Source organism: Vombatus ursinus, unplaced genomic scaffold, assembly GCF_900497805.2.
Source record: "Vombatus ursinus unplaced genomic scaffold, bare-nosed wombat genome assembly UNPS02014798.1, whole genome shotgun sequence".
In the NCBI taxonomy this organism is placed as follows: domain Eukaryota; kingdom Metazoa; phylum Chordata; class Mammalia; order Diprotodontia; family Vombatidae; genus Vombatus; species Vombatus ursinus.
Genome location: NW_020954576.1, coordinates 27,142,070 through 27,163,651, shown reverse-complemented (window position 1 = coordinate 27,163,651; position 21,582 = coordinate 27,142,070). Strand labels below are relative to the sequence as shown.

The 21,582-nt window shown below is 37.7% G+C and overlaps 1 protein-coding gene across 1 annotated transcript in view; it reads right to left on the bottom strand.

Moving 5' to 3' along the window:
- Positions 1-20,823, bottom strand: part of LOC114049812 (nuclear valosin-containing protein-like) — a 93,183-nt gene extending 72,360 nt beyond the window's left edge. The window contains exons 1-6 of the mRNA XM_027871225.1: positions 20,733-20,823; positions 15,084-15,157; positions 8,075-8,127; positions 7,893-7,992; positions 6,068-6,125; positions 781-1,038 (exon numbers count right to left, since the gene is read on the bottom strand). Coding sequence (XP_027727026.1) covers positions 781-1,038; positions 6,068-6,125; positions 7,893-7,992; positions 8,075-8,127; positions 15,084-15,157; positions 20,733-20,789 — 600 coding nt within the window. The 5' untranslated portion in view covers positions 20,790-20,823. The remainder of the gene's footprint in view (positions 1-780; positions 1,039-6,067; positions 6,126-7,892; positions 7,993-8,074; positions 8,128-15,083; positions 15,158-20,732) is intronic.
- Positions 20,824-21,582: the final 759 nt, after the last annotated feature.

Sequence of the window (21,582 nt, the reverse complement as noted above, 5' to 3'; positions counted from 1 at the left end):
CCAACTTTGAACCAATATTTCTGGGGTCATTTAGAACTGAGCCATTCAGTTCTATTGTCTCACACTCTCAAGCAGGAACCAAAGGAATCTATATGAGTCAGGTCAAGGGAAACTGCTGTGTCTCTCACTAGGATTTCCTTGGACCATTTGGGATACAGGTTCCCAACAGACCAAAAATAGGTCAAACAAATTAAGATATTATTATTCTACATTACAGTAGTCAGTGAACAAGAATTTTTGCAGAGATGCTTGATAGGATCTGCTGTTAACAAGCAAATCACACAATATATAAAAAAAAATTTAAACTCTCTCCTTAATCATACCAGTAACAGTAATGTTAATTACTGGTAACAAAGCCAAAGGAAAGATAAAAGGCATACTTCACTCAATAAAGGTTAGTGATATGTGTCTTTAACATCCTTCTATATGACAGCATTATAAAGAATCAGATAACAGTGATACCTATTCATTCTAGCTATTTTCTCAATACACCCATTCATATGGGGACATCTGGAATTAAAAATTACTATTCTACAAAGCATGTTTTCACAGCTATTTTCCTCATGACTAATCATCAACCAAGTAAAAGACAATCATACCTTTAGAACCTGACCCCCAGATACCCACTAAATTTCAATAGGTTAAAGGAAATATAGCAGAGTCCTATTTCTTTCACACAGCAGAAATGTCTACTTAAAAGAGTATCCACCTAAGGACAATGAGTCAGAAGGCTGCAATAAGCTCCTGGAAAATAAAGTTAAACTATTAAAATGCAAATACCTGTAACTTAGAAACTGGCTTCTTATGGTTGCCGTGCTCATCTGAAAGGTCTAAAAAAGCATTCTCTTTCTTTCCACTTGGGGTTTTGTCAATAAACCATCCACCTTCAGAAACCCTGGTAAAAGTAGGTGTTGTCGAGACATTCTTTGGCACAGAGAGACTATTTTTGCCTTGTTCAACTGCAGGACTTTCTGGTAAAATGTCAGGATTTCCTTTCCGGTACAATGACAGCAGAGAGTTGTTCATGTGATTTGCAGACTGCAAAAAATAGAGTATGTAAATGAATCCACAAACATGTAGGAAAATATGACTGACTATATTAACAAAGGTCTTACACTGGCTTGACATTTCCATTTACATTCAAACATTAAAATAAAATGATTTCACAAACAAGCAGTTTACAATAAAAACTCCCTTACTCACCACTAAGTATCAGTCAACCAAATAAAACTAATGCTTTTCAACTCTAGGAACCACAATAAAGCTCTGACTTCATGTCAGATATAAAGTAAATTATGTTCTCATAACTGAATTAGTAAGAAACATCATTTTTAAAGAACATACTTAAACAACTTAAACTACTCTAACTGAAGTGAGAATATTTTTTTTTAACAGCAAAGTACGTGGCAGCTAGGTGGTGCAGTGGATACAGTACTGGCCCTGAAGTCAGGAGGACCTGAGTTCAAATCTGGCTTCAGACCAACACTTGACACTTACTAGCTGAGTGACCCTGGGCAAGTCACTTAACCCCAACTGCCTAAAAACAAAAACCAGAAAAAAAAGGAAAAAAAAGTAGCATAAAATCAAAGCTTTGATATATTTTGTGGAACTGACAAACAGTCATATAGTCTTATAAAGAAAAGCAGAAAAAAAGAACTGATATAACAAAGATCTCTGAAAACAGTAATTTAAGTTCAAGTAAAAGGATGGTAGTGAAAAAAAACCACTTCACCAATGTTTTTCAAAAACAACAATATTAATATTACATATTATTACTAATAACCCTAGTCACTCTTAGATATAAAGTCCTTTCCTATGTCATTTACTACACATATGTGGGATTTTAGGAAAATGTCTTGAATCTTTCAGGGCTTCAGTTCTTTCACTGGTAAAATGGACTAAATAACTTCTAAGGTCCCCTCCAGCTGTAAACAGATGATCTTTTGGCTAGATCTAATGCAGAGTGCTCCTATAACTTGGGGACTTCAATATATATACTTATGTTCCATTAAAGACCCTACTTTGAAGTCACTCAACTTAATTATGTCCCATTGACCTACTCCTCTACTATACACAGATAAATCAGACTCTTGATCTCAGCATCATAAAAAAGTGATGCATTTCAATGGTCATAAACCCCCAAATTCCTTTCTCTGACCATAATCTCTTATCATTGACTAGGGGACTTCAAAATACATACTGATGTTCCCTCAAATACCTTAACTCCTCAGTTGCTCAATCTACTCATTTCCCATGATCTATTCCTCTACACCAACTCTGCTATATACAAAGACAGTTACACCTCTAATGTTGCCATCACTCACAAGATCTTGATTTCCATATTCATGAACCTGAAATTCCCTTTCTTTGATCATAATCTTTTACCATTCCTTTATTCCTTTCTCCTGACTCTCTAACTTCTTTAGCCACTATGTCACATCAACCTTTTCACCTAAAAAATCCTGACTCTCTAACTTCTTTAGCCACTATGTCACATCAACCTTTTCACCTAAAAAATCCCTATACCTCTAGAACCTCCATTTTAAATCACTTAATAAATGTTTGTTGCCTTGATTTATGATCCCTAAACCTGTTCTTCCTCCATCATCTAAAATCCTTCTTCAATTTAGACCTTTCCTAAGCCATCATCCCTGCAAGTGGCTTTACTCTCTCCCTTCCCTAACAGTTCAACTCTTTTCTAAACTGAAATCCTTTGTCCACTTTTTCTATTGTCCATCACACCTTGCTAAATCCCAGACTTGGAATTGCTCCTGCTATCACATTCCTTCATTCCTATCAACATGCTGCTGAACAAATCTGGAGAAAATAATTAAACCATGCTGACTGGTCCATTAAAATATATATCACATAATCTCAAGTGAGTCTTTCCTCACTAAAAGCAAATCAGCTCTTTTATTTCTAATTGATTCCCTATCTCACTCCCTCCACCACCACCCTACCACTCCCAAGTCCTCTTTCATTTTAACCTTCTTCACGCACTCTAATCTAGCTAGACTGACCTACTTGCTGTTCCGTGAACATGACCTCCTATCTCCCAATTCTGTGCCTTTTCTCTGGATGTTTCTCATGTCTGGAATGTCCTCTCTTTTCATCTCTTCCTCCTAGCTTCTCTGGCTTTCTTCAAGACTCAGCTTAAACCCTACCTTCTGAAGGATGACTCTGTTTATCCCTCCCCACACTAGGAGATTCCCTCTGAAATTACTTCCAATCTACTCCAGATACATCTGACACATACACTGTTACTTGCATGTGGTCTCCCCATCTAGAATGAGTTCCTCAAGGGCAGAGATCATGTTTTTACCTTTCTTTGTAACCCCAGTGCTTAGCACAGTGCTTGACATATAATAAGGGCTTAATAAATCTTTTTGATTGACTCAACAACAATTCATTAAGTGACCATAATATGCAAATTACAATACTAGATCCTGGGATAATAAAAAAAATTCCAGAATTCTAATACAAATAGGGAATACTCAAATACTGCTGCTAGTAACTACGAACTGGTTATCCTTTAAAATTTGCAAAGGAAAATGACAATTTCTATCCTTTAATGGAACCAACCCAGGTCAAATTCTAGGAAGATAATAAATATCCGCATTTTTCAAAGGTTCAAACCAATGGATTTCTCTAGTGTCTTTTGTAATACCTAGATATGTCAAAGTGAGTATGCCATACACAAAAGCTCTTTATGTCTAGTTTGTTTATTAAAAAATCAAAATAAAATAAAATAAAATAAAAATCCCTGGGGCAGCTAGGTGGTGCAGTGGATAAAGCTCTGGCCCTGGAGTCAGGAGGACCTGAGTTCAAAAACGGCCTCACAAACATGATACTTACTGGCTGTGTGACCCTAGGCAAGTCACTTAACCCCAACTGCCTCACACACACAAAAAATTAAAATAAAATAATTTATTAAGCAGTTATTATTGCAAATTTACACTATGTCAGGTGCTAGGGATATAAAGACATAAATCAAATAGTCCCTGACATAAATGAGCATCCATTCTTTCAGGGGAAAAAACCTATATACACACACATTGATACAAAATACATGTGAAATAAAAGGTAATGGAAGAGCAGCTGGAAGGATCAGGAAAGGTCTTATATAGGTGGTGGTATATATCCCTCAAGCTTTGAAGGAAATTAGGGATTCTAATAGGCAGAAATAAAGAGAGAGTGCATTCTAGAGATATAAGACAGCCATCACAAAGGCACAGCAATAAGCTAGTTTGGCTGGACCATAGTGTATGAACGGTAGTTTTGTGGCTGGTTGTTGTTCTTTATGTTCAAAGAGGACCAAAATGACATCACTAGGTCAGGGTCAAGGTACAATGTGTCTGACTATGGCTGATCAGACCAATATAAGCTCAGAAGGCTGTGGTAGACTACAGATTGGGAACAAGCAATCCGCATGAACATTTGGAGTGGAGATGTCTCTAAATTTGTGCATCTCACATTTCTTTTGAGCTACTGCTACTCTGCTTTGCTCACAGTGCCTTCTTTGATGCAGGCACACCCTATCGGACAGTCCTATGCCAACGTCTCTCATGTCTCACAATTGATTCCAAAATTCTTCAGAGAGACCTTGAGGGTGTCCTATAGCTCTTCTTCTGACCTCCATGTGCACACTTGCTTTGTGTGACTTCTCCATAAAAGTCTTTTAGGCAAACATATGCTTGGAATTTGAACAACATGGCTAGCCCATCAGAATTGTACTCTCTGGAGTAGAGTTTGAATGCTTGGCAGTTCAGCTCAACAAAGGACCTCAATGTCTAGTGCCTTATTTTGCCAGGTGATCTTCAGAATCTTCCTAAGACAATTCAAATGGAAACAATTCAGTCTCCTAGCATGATGCTATCCAGGTTACACAGGCATACAACAATGGAGTCAGCACAACTCTGTAGACTTTCAGTATGGTAGGCAGCTTCATACCTCTTTTCTCCAATAATTTCTTTTGGAGCCTCCCAACCTCATCATCTATGTGGACAAACCTGGAAAGTATACTGCCAATGTAACTGAACTTAACCACAGCATTTAAATTTTCTCCATTTTCTGTAACTGATGGTTCCACATGTGGATAGTACAGTGCTGGCTGGTAGAGAACCTGTTTTCTTGGTGTTAACTTTTAAGACCAAAACTAGCACAAGCAGCAGAGAATCAATTCTTGCATCTCAGTCTCAGAGGCTGCATTGAGTGTATAATCATCACAATCATCAAAAAGTCACACACCAACTCTCCTTCCACTTTAGTCTTGGTTTTAGCCTTCTCAAGTTTAATAATTTACCATCAGTGAAGTAGCTGACCTTGATGCCATTTTCCTTCTCATTGAAGGCGTCTGACAACAATGATGAGAGCATCATGCTAAAAAATCATGGGAGCAAGCACAAAGCCCTGCTTCACTACACTGGTGACAGGGAAAGTATTAGAGCATCATCCATTACTCAGAACCCGTGCAAGCATGCCAATATGGAACTGGTATACAATACTGATGACGTTCTTTGGGCAATCAAGTTTTGCCATGGTCTTCCAAGTACAGTTATATATAAAATATGGTTGGAGAGGTAGGGTAGGTTCAGGTTGTAAATGGTTTTACATCCCAAGCAGAGGAATTTGTATTTGATCCTAGAGGTAACAGGGAGCCACAGCAGTTTACTCAGTATCAGACTCATTCTTTAAGAATATCACTTTGAAAGACAGATGAGATAGGGGACAAATTTGAGACCAAGAGTTCAATTAGGGAACTTTACTGCAATAGCCCAGGCAAGAGGTGATAAGAACCTGAACTAGGGTGGTGGCTGTGTAGCTCTTAGAACAAATACTATCATTTAAATACAAAATTAAAGTGTTTAAATTTAAATGGTATCTTTTCCTTAACACTAAGTTCAAAAGGTTGATCTAAATTGTTTTTCAAAAGTCAGCCATGAATATTTTCCTAAGTAATCTGACATGGGTACTAAGACAGCATCCTGCAAATAATATCTGTGGATAATAATGCTTGCCAAGTTCAGTGATTTTTTTTTAAATGTGGTAGCTAAAATATGTGACTCACCTGTTGATCTGGGAAATCTTCCACATCTGAATCATCATCTGTTTTGTTTGCTATATATCTTAAGAAAAGATAGGAAAAGGCAGAATATTTTCAACACAAATTATTGAGAGCTAGGATAACATTCTTGAAAAAACATTTATACAACTAATAAAATTAATATATGAAATGAAATAGCCAGACCAAGAGTCATCAGGTATATCTCTTTTATGAGTATTGTATTCCAAATTAACCAAAAAAGGGAACAATAAAGCAAGAAATAGCAAAAGAAGACTTTTTCTGGAGTTATTAGGTGGTACAGTGGAGCCAGGAAGACCTGAGTTAAAATGTGACCGCAGACATTTTACTAGCTATGTGAACCTGGCAAATCATCTAACTTCTCTGTGCCTCAGTTTCCCCATTTGTAAAATGGGGATAATAACAGCATCTACCTCCCACAATTGTTATGAGGTTCAAGTGAGATAATATTTGCAAAAGCACTCAGCACAGTTCTTGGCCCACACTAGGTGCTATTTAAATGTTAGCTATCATCATCATCCTCACTTTCAAGAATACTGGGTATTATAAACTGATGAAAAGTGAAATCAGCATAACTAGCAGAATAATTTATACAAATACAACAACATTGTAAAGAAAAAAACAACTCTAAAAAGCCTAACTCTGATCGATGCAATGACCAACCAAACCTTTACAAGACCACTGAAGGATAAGTATAAAAGTACATCACTATAAATAACATTACTTGTCAACAGACATAGAGCTAATGGACACAAGGTGCAGAAAGAAACACTGAATTTGGACGAGACAGTTATATGGATTAACTTTGACTGACACTGCCTTATGTGTTACCAGGTTTTTTCCCTCAGTTTTTAATTGAGGAGGCAGAGGCAGTTTGGGTTAACAATTGTGCTACAAATAGAAGAGGACTATCAAAACATTTTTTTAAAAATGCACCAAGGGAAACAGAAGGAAGTTTAGAAGAAAGCACATATAAGCAGAACAGTTTTTGAAGTAATGTGAAATATTATATACTTTTTTAAAGAGGCAAGCACACTAATGGACAGTGAAATCGGATAATTAGTGTAAAAGGAAGAGCCATGAGGGCTTTTATTTCCCAAAACTGGTTCCACATAGAACTTGTTTCCTGCCTCAACCTAGAGCAGTAGGTAACAAGTCCATGAGCAGAAACTGTGTAAGCAAGTCAGCTCAGGCTGAGTGAGAACACTGAAGTCTTCAATTTGAAGTCAGGGAGATTTTTGGCTTGTATGCCATCTAGTATGCTGATGCACTTCACCGTCTTGCTTCTATAACCTAACCTTGGTCCTGGTGGTGAACCTTTCACCTCAAAAATCATTTTGTCAGAGTTAGAAATAGAGCAAACCAAAGCTATCGTCTTCCTCAATCTGCCAAAGCAAAGACAAAGGAACCTGCCCAGGCTTAAAAAGTGAGTCTATCTTATCTTCTTTCTAATCTTTGCATTGTGCCTCAACTAAGTGAAGAATTCTAAATATTCCACCGCAGATAACCTGGGGACTGGGAACTAATCTAAAACGTAGAAGTAATGCTATTTTTCTATTCATTGGTCAACTCAGGAGGTCTCATGGAAAGGGCAAATAGTCTGGGCTCCCCTGACTTCAATATTGGGGATGTTATTTTTTCAAGGACACTTAAAATAAAGCCTACGCATTTTTTTTAAAAGGCAAGTATTATGAAAAGATTAATTTTTTAAAAAATATAATCTTTTTCTGTTCTGCTGTGAATATGAAAATGATCTCTAAATTCAAAATAAAAAATTAATAAATAAAATGACCTCTTTTCTAATACTCACTCATTGAACTCTTGACTTTTTCTTGCTCTTTTTGCCAGGTGTTCATCTTCTAATTCACTTAAGTCTTCAAGTTCTTTCTCTCTCTTGATTATGCTAAAAACTAGAACAAAACAAGTTTCCATTAAATAAGAAATGTTTTCTACAACCATTGTTAGTAGTTCAACATGTATCAGGAAACTCACCTTTTTCTACCTGAATTCTAAAAGCATTTCTCTTCCTCCGGCCATAATCTACACTGAAAGACAATATAAATAAGTTTAGCAGAGTAGATACTGCCAGTCAGTCAACAAGCATTTTTAAATTCTTAATATGTGCCAGGATTACTACGTGCTAAGTGTTAGGAATACAGATATAAGCAGAAAGACAGTCAGTCCCTGCTTTCAAGAACCTGCCAATCTAAAAGAGTAAGACCAAACATAAAAACAAATAGCTGAAAAACTGGGAAGGTTGAGGGGGTAGGGATTAAGGGACTCATCAGGAAGGTATGGTACAGAAAGTCCTGTGAAGAGTCAGGAGTACAGCCTGAAGAGGAATGAAGACATGGGTAGTCTGGACCTCCTTAAAATGGAAGTTCTGACATGAACCAGTCAATCAAAGGGAGAAGCTGCAGGGGTAGAGGGACTTCTAATACAAGAAGTAGTCCAGAGGTGGAATGAGCTTCCTGGTCTTCGATGACAAGATAAACAAAGTTCTGGGGAAATGAGTCAGTAGTGCAACCTGTAGAGGAATGAAGCCTCTTCCCAAATATCAAGACCATATCCAAGAGACTGACCAAAGGGATTTTAAAGTGATAACTCAATTCCACATTTATTAATTAAAATTAAAACATTTACTAAGCACCTAATACATGCTAGGTATTATGCTATGATACACAAACAAGTGCCTTTAAGAAGCTTTCATCTTATAGGGTATTGAGGAGGTTCAAAGTTTACATAAAGAGGATCATTCTGGACTAGCTATGTTTGCAATCTGTTAGGGCAATAAGTTATACCAATAACCATAATCCTTAGGACAGAGTATATCTTAAAGAATAAGAAGTTCAAGGCAAGGGTTTTGTTCCACCACGGTTTGTATTATGCAAACCCCAAAGCACATTCGCTGGAAACAAACTGAAGAGAAGCTTATTTCCTTCGCACCAAAATATATGACTCTGCTTCAAAACTAAGTCAAGAAATCTAAATGATTACTGTAATAGTTTCTTCAGCAAAAGGTAGCAGCAAAAACCACTGAAGTTACAAATCTTTCAAATGTCTAGTTCAACTGTAAGTGATAAAGTTCAGTGGCTCAATTTACCAGTTAAAGGTCCTCTCATTGCTTTGGGGGAAATAATGCCTAAACTAACTAAAATCACATTAGGTTAGCCCTGTTACTTTTTTACTCAATTCATTTAATACAATGCAAAGAGCAAAAACAAATCTCTAAAAAGAGTTTCATGCAGGCCTTAGCTGCAGCTTTATAGAACTCCATTCTCAGATTTGTTTTTAGCTACTAGATACAAATCGTGCTGTGGAAATTAAGATTCTTGGTTAGATCCTCAGCACAACAGAAATCAGCTACTTCTGCGTATCACACTGAAATTGAAATAGGCCATGACTACACTATTCCAACAGTCATTAGGTTTAACTTTCAAGGGTTAGAGAAGGAGTCCAAAGATAACTCCCCTCACCAATTCAACAATCTGACTTGGCCATTATTAAAAGGTGTCTCGGATAATCTAACCTTTTCTTGCCTCAGGCAAAGTCAGGGTTTAGAACAAGGTTTGTAGTAGGAACAATCTGTTTTGCTAACTTTAAGTATAAAATTGCCCTACTATAAATAAAAAGATCACTATCTTTTTAGCTCAGTGTATTGTTTGTTCATGAAACACTATGCACACACAAATCACATGATACTATGATAGCTGGATTAAATAACTTCTAAGATCTCTTCCAACTCAATTATTTCAGGATCAGGTAGGAAAAGCGCTAAGGAAAGCTCTGAAATCAGAGACCAGCCCCTAACAAGATTAAAATCTAAGGACAAAGGCAGTGCAACCTAAAATAAAAACAGTAAATTTCAGTATGTTCGGCTGATTGAGGAAGGCAGAATTTGTTCAACCCTAAGTAAGATCACAGATATAGATCTGGAAGGGACCTCGGAGTCTAAACTCCTCATTTCAGAGATGAGGAAACTGAGGCCCAAAGAGAATAAGTTTTTTGTCCAAGGTTGCATAGATAATAGAAATCATAACATCTAACTTCAGATTCAGCATTTTTCACTATATTATGCTGAACAAGATGCAATGAATTTCAGTGTCTTATGATTCAAAAAGCACTTCAGAATGCATTACTTCAGTAATATCAATGAAGTAATCATTTATTTGGCACCTACTATGTCCGATGCCTTGAATCAGGCATTGAGAATACAAAGACAGGAACAAAACAATTCTTTACATACATAATGTACATACAAAATAAATACAAGGTAACTGGAAAGAGGGAAGGACTAACATCTTAGGGGTGATCAGGTAATCAATGGCCTCCTAATTTCCAAATCTACTGACCTAGGTTCAAAGATCATCCATTTCACCTGTTCTTCAGAAATTAACATTAAACTTCTATTTCTTGATAATCTTTCCAGATTTTCTTTTTTTGTTATTGTTGCTAATTCAGGTTTATTCTTTTGTTTTATTGTTTTACTTTGTTTTACACTAACTACTCCCCCTACCCCCAGGAAAACAAAAAGGAGAGCTGAAGAAAAAGCCCTGAACACCTAACTGCATGGTCCAATAAAACAAATTGGCTTTGTCCAAAAAAGGATGCCTGTCTCTGCATTTTCAGGTTATCATTTCTCTAGAAGTGGCATGTTTCATCATCAGTCCTTTGGACTTGTGGTATCTCATTGCACTGATTTGAAAGATCTAAAATCTTTCAAAGTTCTTTTTCTCTATGTTATTGTTGTGCAAATTGTTCTTAGCTCTATATAATTTGCTCTGTAGCATATTATAGGTCTTTATAGCTTCCTCAAAAACTGTCCATTTCATCATTTCTTGTGAAATAATAATATTCCATTATACTTACACACCACAGTTTGTTTAGCCATTCCCAACTGGAAGGCTCTTCGTGAATTTCCAATGTTTGGCTACCACAAAAAAAGAGCTGCTATAAACGTTTTTATACATGTCTTTTTCCTTTTTCTTTGTTTTTTTGGGGTATAGACCAATTATAGTGGAACATGGGTCACAGGGTACATATGCACAGTTCAGTAACTTTAGGGGAATAGTTCTAAATTGCTTTCTAGAATGAATAAACCAGAGGTTCCCAAACTTATTTGGCCTACAGCCCCTTTTCATAAAAAAAAAAAAAAATCATTCAGTGCCCCACTGGGATTAGGTTAGGTTAACCCTTAGGTTCAACGCCCCTCAACGGCATCCAAGGCTACTACTGCACCCCCACCCCAATAGTCTCAGCGCTCCAGGGAGCGTTATTGTCCATTTTGGAAACCTATGGACTAAACCAATTAACAGCACAACTAAAAGTACACGACCACCCCTGTTTTCCCACTGCCCCTCCATCTCTTGTCATTTTCTTTTTTTTATCATCATACAGTGTGATGAGTGGAACCTCCAAGTGGCTTTAATTTGCATTTCTCTAACTATTAGTGATTTGGAACACTGTTTCCATATGGTTGTTGATAGTTTGGATTTCTTTTTTTTAAAACTGCCTATTCATCTCTTTTAATCTTAGTCTCATATTTTCTGGCTTGTTTTTTTCATTGTTGATGTGAGAAAAATTAATTTGCCTCTCTTTTTAAATCAGATGGGCTATTTGTTTAAAAAACAACAACCTAGATTTATATATCAACTTAATGGTCTTTTATTTTCAATTTTATTAATCTCTTCCTTAATCTTCAAATTTCTACTTTGTTACTTAGTTGGAGAACTTTTATTTGTTGTTCAGATTTTTTTTTTAAAATTGAATGCTCAATTCACTGATTTGCTCTTTACTTGGTTGATTAAAGTATTCCAAAATTAAAAATTTTCCCTTAGAATTGCTTTGGCTGTAATACTTATATCTTGATATGTTGTCTTCTTATTGCCATGTTCTTTTATGTAATCTTTAAATTGTTTTTATAATTTGTTCTTTGATCTCCCAGTTTTTAGAATTATGTTAATCTCCAACTATTTTAACATTCATTAAATTTTCTTTCTTTGTGATCAGTAAATATGTTTGGTATTTCTGCTTCTCAGCATCTTTTGGGGAGGTCTTGAAGTTCCTATAATACGGTCAATTTCTCTCAGGGATCTACCATCTCTAACTTTTCTGAAGTTCGATTCACTTTCCTTGCTTATTTGTTGTTTATCTTTTAGTTAGATTTGTGTAAAGCCAGTACATTAAGGTCCTTTACTATTAAAGTTTTGCTATCTATTTCTCCCTACAATTCAACCAACTTTTTTCAATTGTTTATATGCTCTGTTATTAGACAGTGTGTGTGTGCGTGTATGTGTGAAGTAATGATGTTGATGCATCATTTAAGCAGATTATGCCTCCTTATTTAAGTACTGCTAAAAGGTAATAGGTTTAGCTCCAGTCTTCCTTTTAACTTTGTGAATCTTTGTGTTTCAAGTGTTTCTTGTTAAGTAATGTTATCAGATTCTGCTTTCTACTTCATTCTATCCTCTTCCATTTTATGGAAGAAGATGTGTAATGGTTGCATAAACCTATCACATACCTTGCCATGAAAGTGTGATTTGGTTATGATAGAGTACTTAATTATCAAAACACCTTTTGGAAGTCTTCTTTGCTAAAGGTGGAGAGTAAATGAAAGTTCTTATAGGATTTAGCCCTGGAAGAGACCTTAGAGTTCATCTAGTCCAGTACTGTCAAACTCAAATGAAAACAGGCCATAGCTTTAGAGCTAAAAGGGACCCCCCAAGGCTAGCTCATCTAGTCATCTCATTTAATAGATAAAAATATTGAAACTAAAGCCCTGAATGGTTAAGAGACTTTGCCAAGTTCAGAAAGGGAGTAAGGGACACAATTTAGACTCAAACTCAGGTCTTTTGACCTTTGCATTTGAATCATTTTTACTTCAAATGCAGCACTCTTTCTGTTGTACCAGAGTGCAGTTTTAAATATTAATTGTGTATTTCCCTCTATTCTCTCATTTTGCTAGGAAAATATTTCTTCTACTCCTCTTTTTGTATTTCCAAGAGTTCCTTCTCTGCCTTCCTCGATGATTTCTCTTCATTCTGTCTTCCCTAAATTTGTCCTTGGTCCTTTTCCCTCCTCTCTTTCTCTTCTCCCAACTAGTGAACTCATCCGCTCTAAGGATCTCAATTATCATCTGAGTGATCCTCAACTGGGTTACTTCTGAGGTCAATACTTTCCCTGAGTCATAATATTCTTGCATTTCCAACTGATGCTGGGAATCAGCCACAGACAGCATCACCTCACAATGCAACTTCTCTAAAACTGAACTACCTTCTCCACTTCTAAATTTTCTATTTCTCTTGATGGCAGCACTATTACCTTAATCACTCAGGCTCAAAATCTGAAATATCATTTTCCTAAGTAGCACTCTGGTACAACAGAAAGAGTGCGTTCTGATGGCTGTCTTCAAGGTGTTTATATGAGTGTTGTGAGGTGTAGAGGAAGAGACAGATATGACATGTACACAAGTAAGTATGATACAAGGGGGTTGAGGAAAAAGGAGAAATCCAAAGTGCTATTCTAGAAAAGTTTGAAGAGATTTTTATCTTGGGGGATCAAGGAAGTTGGCACCAAAGTTTTGAAGGGTGAAAAGATATGAAATACAGATAAAAGGAAGAAGTGTATCATAGGCTAGAATTTTTACTTTAACTAAAATGGTTAAGTTGGGAAGGGAAAAGGTTGGAGGTAGTGAATTTGGGAAGGAATCATCTTATACCTGTATTTGTTCAAGTATAAGATGACTGAGGCAGTCTTTGGCTGTGATTGTGGAAAAAGATATATCCAGATCCAGGGCTCTTAAAAAAGCAGCAGCATGAATAAGATGTAGGGATTAAGACCACAGAAAACTCAAGAATGAATGAAGAACTCTGATGAATACAGTGACCATTAACAACTCTGAAGAACCAATGATGATGACGCATGAAGAATGAACAACAACAGCTAGCATTCATACAGAATTTTAAAGTTTACAAAACACTTTATAAATATTATCTCATGTTATTTTCACAATAAATCTGGGAAGTAGGTGCTATTATTATCCTCATTTTACAGATGAGAAAAACTGAGTAAAACAGGTTAAATTTGACTTGTCCAGTTACACCGCTATTAAATGACACTAGAGTTGACAGAGAGGTGATGGCCTTGATAATATTTTCAGACATAGCCTAAGTGTCAATTTGTTTTGTTTGCCTATTTTATTTGTTACAAGTGTTATTTGTTTGTTTGTTTAATTAAAGGAGTGGGAGAAATTTCAGAGCGAAAAAGAGACTACCAATAATGATACCAAAAAAAGAAAAGAAAGAAGGGTCACAGAAGTATTTTCCAATGCATAAATGAGAACAGAAGACAGTTCAGCAAGACCAACAAGCATGGCACCTTTGAAACTAACTGAATTTATTACATGCTTTAAAGCTATATGTAATAATAATGATAACAACAACAACAACTAAAATTTATATAGTTCATACTATGTGCCAAGGGCTGTGCTAAGTACTTCACAAAAATATTTCAATTTCATATATAATCCTTTTTATTGTTCCTTGTATATTAAAATGGCCAGTTTGCTGGTGTTTGTCAAGTTCAGAATAGGATAAAATTACTCAGGAAAAAAAATGACTGAGTTTCTAAGATAGAGAGGCTGATAAAGATAGTGAATGTTGCTACCAACTATAATTTTGTTGGAAAGATGGAGAGCAGATGGAATGATAACCAAGGCAGCTAGGTGGTGCAATGGATAGTGGACTGGGCCTGGAATCAGGAAGACCCAAGTTCAAATCCAGCCTGAGACACTTACCAGTTTAATGAGACCTTGGAAAAGTCACTTAACCACTGCCTGTCTCAGTTTCCTCAATGGTAAAACGGGGCCTAATAACAGCATCTCCCTCACAGGATTGTTGTGAAGATCAAAGGAGTATTATTACTCAGCAGTGTCTGGCACATAGTAGGCGCTATATAAATGCTTACTTCCCTCCTTCCCATGCTAAATTGCTTATTAACTTACCTATACATTTCTTGCAAATTGGATGCTAAGGTACCAACGTCCACATATTTTCCACATTCATTACTGCTCAGGTACTAAACATAAAATTTGAAAAATATAAACGTGATCATCCTCCTTCAATGATTAAAATTTACAAACTGGTTATATGGGATCTTGATCACAATATGGCATAGTATAAAGAGTATCTTACCTGGAATTGAAAGACTCACCTATTGGTGTGACCTTGGTTGGACAAGTTTTTCTTTTCTCCCTTTTCTCCCCTTAATTTTGCTGGTAACACTTTCTTCATTTGCAAAATTCATAGCTTACACTAGCTAACTTTTAAGGCCCCTTTCAACTAAAGATATACATATAATCAGTTCAATATTCTCTCCCTCCCTCTAGCCCCTTTTCCACCCACTAAGAAGGCAAACAATATGATACCCATTATACATGTGAAGTCATTCAAAATATAGTTCCATATTAACCATGTTGCAAAAACAAGCAAGAAAACTTAAATGGAAAAAAAAAGCTTCAATCCACTCAAGAGTTCTCTCTCTCTCTCTCTCTAAACAGCTTTAATAACTAATTCTCTCCTCCCATTCTCTGGTCTTAGAAAATGAGGAGGACTTTCTCCTTGCCAATACCAGACTCTCTACTTGGACTCTCATCCTGTCTCATCTAGCAGCTTGCTCCTTTGATCATTTCTCTCACTGAATTTTCTTATCTTTTTCTTAATATTTTTTGTTTTAACAACAAATTCATTTCCCAACATATCCCTTCCCATTCCTTTACCCAGTGATTCCTTTTAGCAAAGACTTTTCTTAAAAAACAAAACTAACATATTAGTAGTTTCTGATAATATACACTACATTCCATACCCACAGTGCCATGGTGCATAACCTCTGCAATGAAAATGCCAGACCTAGAATCAGGTAGACACGAGTTCAAATTCAGCCTCAGATACTTATTAGCTGTGTGTATTTGGGCAAGTCACTTAACCTGCTTGCCTCAGTTTCCTCATCAGTAAAATGGACATACTAATAGCACCTACCTCCCAGGGTTGTTGTCAGGATCAAATGAGATAATTGTAAAGCGCTTAGCACAATGTTTGTCACATAAACACTATATAAGTTTTAGGCATTATTATTATTAATAATAATTTTCAAGCTCTCCTTATCCTTTCCTACAAATATATCCATATTTCCCCCAAACATTAAAAAATTTTCACTCTTCCCTGCTATCTCCTCAAGCAATTGTCCTGTATTGTTCCTCCTCCTTCACAACAAAATACATGGAAAAGGTTGCCTATATTCCTTGTCTCCACATTTCCATCTCAAATGCATTTTTCACCCCTTGTAATCTGGCGTATTTCCCCACCACTCAACTGAAATGGCTCTCACCAAAGATCATGAATGGCCTTTTATTTACTGTTAAATTCAATGGCTTTTTTTTTTTTAGTCCTCTTCTTTTTTAACCTCTCTGCAAATAATGAGATTTATGTCTTCTAGATACTGTCTCTTCCATGGGTTCTCATGATACTTCCCTCTCCTCAGTAGGGGGGAAAAAGAGATGGTGTTTGAGAAGGAAGAAATCTTTTTCTGTTGAGGGAATCAAGGAGGAGATAAATAACAAGCATTTACTAATCACCTCCTATATGCCAAGCCAGACACTGCACTAGACATAGAGATACAAACACAAAATAGGGATAGTCTCTGTCCTCAAGCTTACATTATACTCCCTAGCGAGGCATTTAAGGACATCAACAATCCAGTTCTAATCTGCCTTTACAACTTCATTTAATATACTTTATATTTCACCAGAAAGAACAACTGGTTTTATCTCATCTCATGAGTTAAAGGAGTTAAGATGTTTAGAGACCAGAGAATACTTAAAAGAGCCCTGACATTCGTCATCAAGTACCTAAAGGGCTGTCAAGTCAAAGAGAGATTAAACTTATTCTACTTTGCGCCATAAAACAGAACAAGAAGCAAAATATGGAAGCAGCAAAGGCAGAGGTTTAGCAGGCTTAAAATTAGGTAATCAAAACTAATGAAAATAGAGCCTCTGGAAGTTGTAAGTTCTCTCTATGTAAAAATAAAGCGAAAAAAAATCTGCACTCAGAGTTCCTTAGTTCTCTCTATACAACCTCTTTAGGTTTTCAACAAAGGTTGGATGACCACAATGAATATGTTGTAGAAAGAATTCTTGTTCAGGTCACTCCTGAAGTACTTTCCAAATATGAGATTCTGTAATCCTGCCTTCTACTCACCATGCCTTCAGATTGGTCAAATTCCTGGAATACATTCCCTTCTCATTTCTGTCTCTTGAAATTAATTCTTTTTTCTCAGATGTTACCTGTCCTATAGTCATCTCCAAACACATATCTGAATTTCCCCATTTCTGTCAAGGCAAATACACTCTTCCAGTTGCACAAGTTCATAATAGTAACTCAATCCTTTATCCAATCAGCTGTTTACTTTTGCAGGTCAAAAGGCATTTATTTAGCACTATGTGCCAGTTACTATAAGAAGTACTGGGGATACAAAGAAAGACAAAAACATGGTCCTTGCCCTCAAGGAGCTTACATTCTAACTGGAGAGACAACATGCAAATAACTATAAATATACAAAATACACACTACGTAAAAAGAATCTCAAAAGGAAGACAGTAGCGGGGGTAGGGCAGAAAAGAGCTCCTAGAGAAGGTAAGATTTCAGCTGAATCTTACTACAGGAAGTCAGGAGGTAGAGAACTGTAGGATTTCCCAGGCACTTAATATAGAAAAAGCAATTCAGAAGACAAGGCATAAGGAAATAGTTGTCATGTGTGAGATTGAATAGTTCACTGTGGTTAGATTAAAGAGTAAATGAAAAGGACTTAAATATAAGGGAACTGAAAAGGTAGGAAGGACCCTGATTGCAAAAGGTTTTAAATGTCAACCAGATTTATATTCAATCCTAGAGATGTAATAGGGAGCCACTGGGGTTTATTGAGTAGGGGAATAACATGATCAAATCTATGCTTTGGGAAAATCATTTTGGCAGTTGAATGGAGGATAAATTGGAAAGGAGAGAGATGAGGTAAGGGAGACAACAAGAAGGCTACTGTAGTGGCTACTATTGTAATTAGAGGGGGTACTACGTGAGTGGAGAGAAGGGGAGGCATACGAAAGACATAAAGGTAGAAATAGCAAGATCTGACAATAAAATGCCTATACCCAGGGAATGCATGTGATAAGTCACTGGTAATACAGAGGTTACTAGTGTGGGTGACCAGGAGGATACTAATACAAATAAAAGGGAAGTCTAGAGGCGAGTGAGAATGAAGGGAAGATAATTAATTCTGATTTGAACTTGTTGGGTTTGAGATCCAATATGAAATGTCCAAAAGACAGTTGGTGATACGGGATTAGAGCTCAGGAGAGAGATTAGGGCTGAATATATAAATCTGGAATTACCTGCATAGAGATAATAGTTGAATCTATAAGATCACCAAGCAAAATAGCATAAAGTGAGAAAAGTAGCTAGCCCAGGACAGAGTCTTGGGAAATATCCACAGATAAGAGGTATAACCTAAAAGAAGACTGACATGGAGAAGTCAAATAGGTAGGAGGGGACCAGGAACCAGGAGAAAGCAAAGTCATGAAAACCTATAAAGAAGAGAATATCCAGGAGGATATGATGACACTTTGTCAAAGGCTATAAAAAGAGGGCAAAAAGGATAAGATTTGGATTTGGTAATTGCTGACTCTGGAGAAGGCAGTTTCATTTGATGAGGTTGTGAGTCAGCCATCAGAGGGTTTAGAAGTAAGTGAGAGAAAAGGAAGTAGAGGCACCTAGTGGTGCCTGGCTTTCTAAAGTTCAGCTGAGAAGTGGAAGAGAAGAATAGGACAAAGTAGGACTGTAGGACTATGCGTTTGTTTTTTTTAAAGCCTAGAGTAGGCATGGGATTATCTACAGGCAGCAGGGAAGGAACCGACACAGAGAGAGAGACTGAAGACTGGAGAAAGAGTGAGGATAACATGTCAGAGAGGTCAGGAGGGGATGGGATGAAGAGTGTATTCAGAGGGGTTCACCTTGCCAAGAGAAGAGACACCTCTTCACCAGCCAAAGGTCAAGAAAGAAATATCGGGAGATGTCAGAGTAATTTGAGAGGATAAGAAGAACAGCAGAGGGAACTTTCGGGAAAGTCAATTTTTTTTTTTTTTGTGAGGTTTGAAGCAAGTAATTGAAATGGAAAGACTGAGAAACTGACAAGAAAGTATCAACACATATGCTGACGTTGCCTAGAATAAGGAGAAAAGTTACAATAGAGAAAAAGACTATGTGAGTCTGTGCCTACAAAACTCACTGAAGAACAAAGGACAATGTCTTGGGGACAGTGTCTGAATTAGACTATAAATATGGATAACGTGACACTCAAAGGAGAGGCCTGAACCAAAGCAGCGGCAGTATCAGAGACAAGGCAACTTATTCAAGACATGTAGAAAAGGTGAAATCAATGGGCCTTGGAAACAGATGGGATATGGGGGGGTGGGTGGAAGACGTTGAGGACTGAGGATGATACCTAGGTTATGAGCCTGAGTGACTGGGGAAAATGGTGGCAATAGTACAGTAACAGAGAAATTAGAAAGAAGGGAGAGTTTGGGGAAAAAGATAATGAGTTCAGTTTTGGACAAGTTGAGATTAAGATGTCTATGGGATACCTAGTTCAAAATGACCAACAGGCAGTTGGAGATAGCAAAGAATCATCAGCATGCAGATGATAATTGAACCCACGGGAGCTCATGAAACCACCAAGGTAGGTCACAGATGTGGAGGGAGAAGAGGGCTCAAGACAGACCCCTGGGAGAGTAGAGAGCCCATAGAGAGTAGGCCTCACCCTGAAAATCTAACAAAGGATGTGCACAAAGAACAGAAGAGAATCAGGAAGGAGAGATCAGGGTCACGAAAAGCCTAGAGAAGAGGGGTATCAAGAAGAAAGTAAACAGTGTTAAAGTTTGGAGAAAGGTCAAGGATCACGACTGAAAAAAAACACAGCAGTTTCAGACGGAGAAATGAGTCAGAGCCAGACATAAGAGTTTAAAAAAAAAAAAAGAGTGAGAGCAAAGGAACTGGAGGTATTCTCAAGGCATCTACAAAATATATCTTAGAAAAAATAGACTAACGTGTTAAGTTCTGGACGTCCCCCATTCTGCACTGAAGCGTCAGAAGGGTTCACTGACCTGCCTGTGGTCAGTGATGGCACGGGGACTCGGACCCCGGTTTCCTGACCCCTAATCTATCGCTCTTCCTGCTCACTCCAGCAGGACCCTAAGTGCATGGGGCACTGCCCGACTTGAGAGCGCACAGGCCCGGCTGCTCACATGTCTGGGTCCGGTTCCGTCCCCGTCAGTACACTGGCCCTGTGGGTGGGAGATGGGGGTGCAGCCTGACAGACCCTCCCCACGTGGTCTTGCTCCTCCCCCTCACCTCGTGACACGGGGATAAGTCCAGTAGGACAAAAAGAAGAAAGCGACGGCTTTCCTCAGGAGGGAGAGGAAGGGGGGGCTGGGGTGTGCGGAGAGACCAGGGGGCCCAAGGTGCATGAGCAGAAGGGCCGCGGGGGGAACGGAGAAGGGCGGGGCTGCTAGGAAGCGAAGGCGGACGGGTCCGCCGACGGGTCATACCTGTTCGATGCGCCTTTTCAGCTTTCGGTCCACGTAAGTCACGACTCGAGGTTTCATGTCTGAAGAATCTCCAGACTGAGACGCCGATGTCTCTAACAGGAAGTTGGGGACCTTGCCTCTGGAGCTGACCTGGAGAATGCCTGATTCACTTGCCGGGCTGCTAGACATGCTGGACCCCACCCACCTGTGACATTCTTCTTCATAATGTGTTTTTATAATGAGAATGATAAAAATGAAATTATCAAGGAAGGAGCGTAAATTTAACACCGTATAGTCATAGTTTCTAATTTTTCCCCGTAAGGCTTTTGCCAGAGCACCCAGAACGTAAGGACCCTTGGGAACGGCTTAAGCCTATTGGTTGCAAAATTGGTAGCAAAGCCGGAAGTTTACTGTTCTGAAAGACACGTGGGGACCTGTGATTCTTCGCGTGCTTTGCTTGGTTACCTGTGCCCTGACTTTGCTTTTCCGAGTGGTGCATCGATGTTAGTTTGTATTTTACGTTTTCGTTATTTATAGCCGTACTTCAGTCACGGACATTTCGCCAATAAAACAAGATACTGATTTAAGGCAACTTAATCCGATAATTCAAGTAAAAAAGAACTTGCTTTTTTTCCTTTATTATTTAGATTATTGAGACAACAAGAGCGATTTTTCTCCTTCCCCTTCCTCTCCCCCTGCATTTATTAGCTTGGGGGTAAAAAAAGGGGATTTATTGAGAACATCCAATTCTTTGTTTCTTTTTATTAAGCTGGAGCCTACTGGATAAAGAACTGGTCTGTAAACGAGGAAGATCTGAGTTCGTGTCACCTGGCACAATATTGACTTTGTGACTTAGTCACTTAGCCACCGT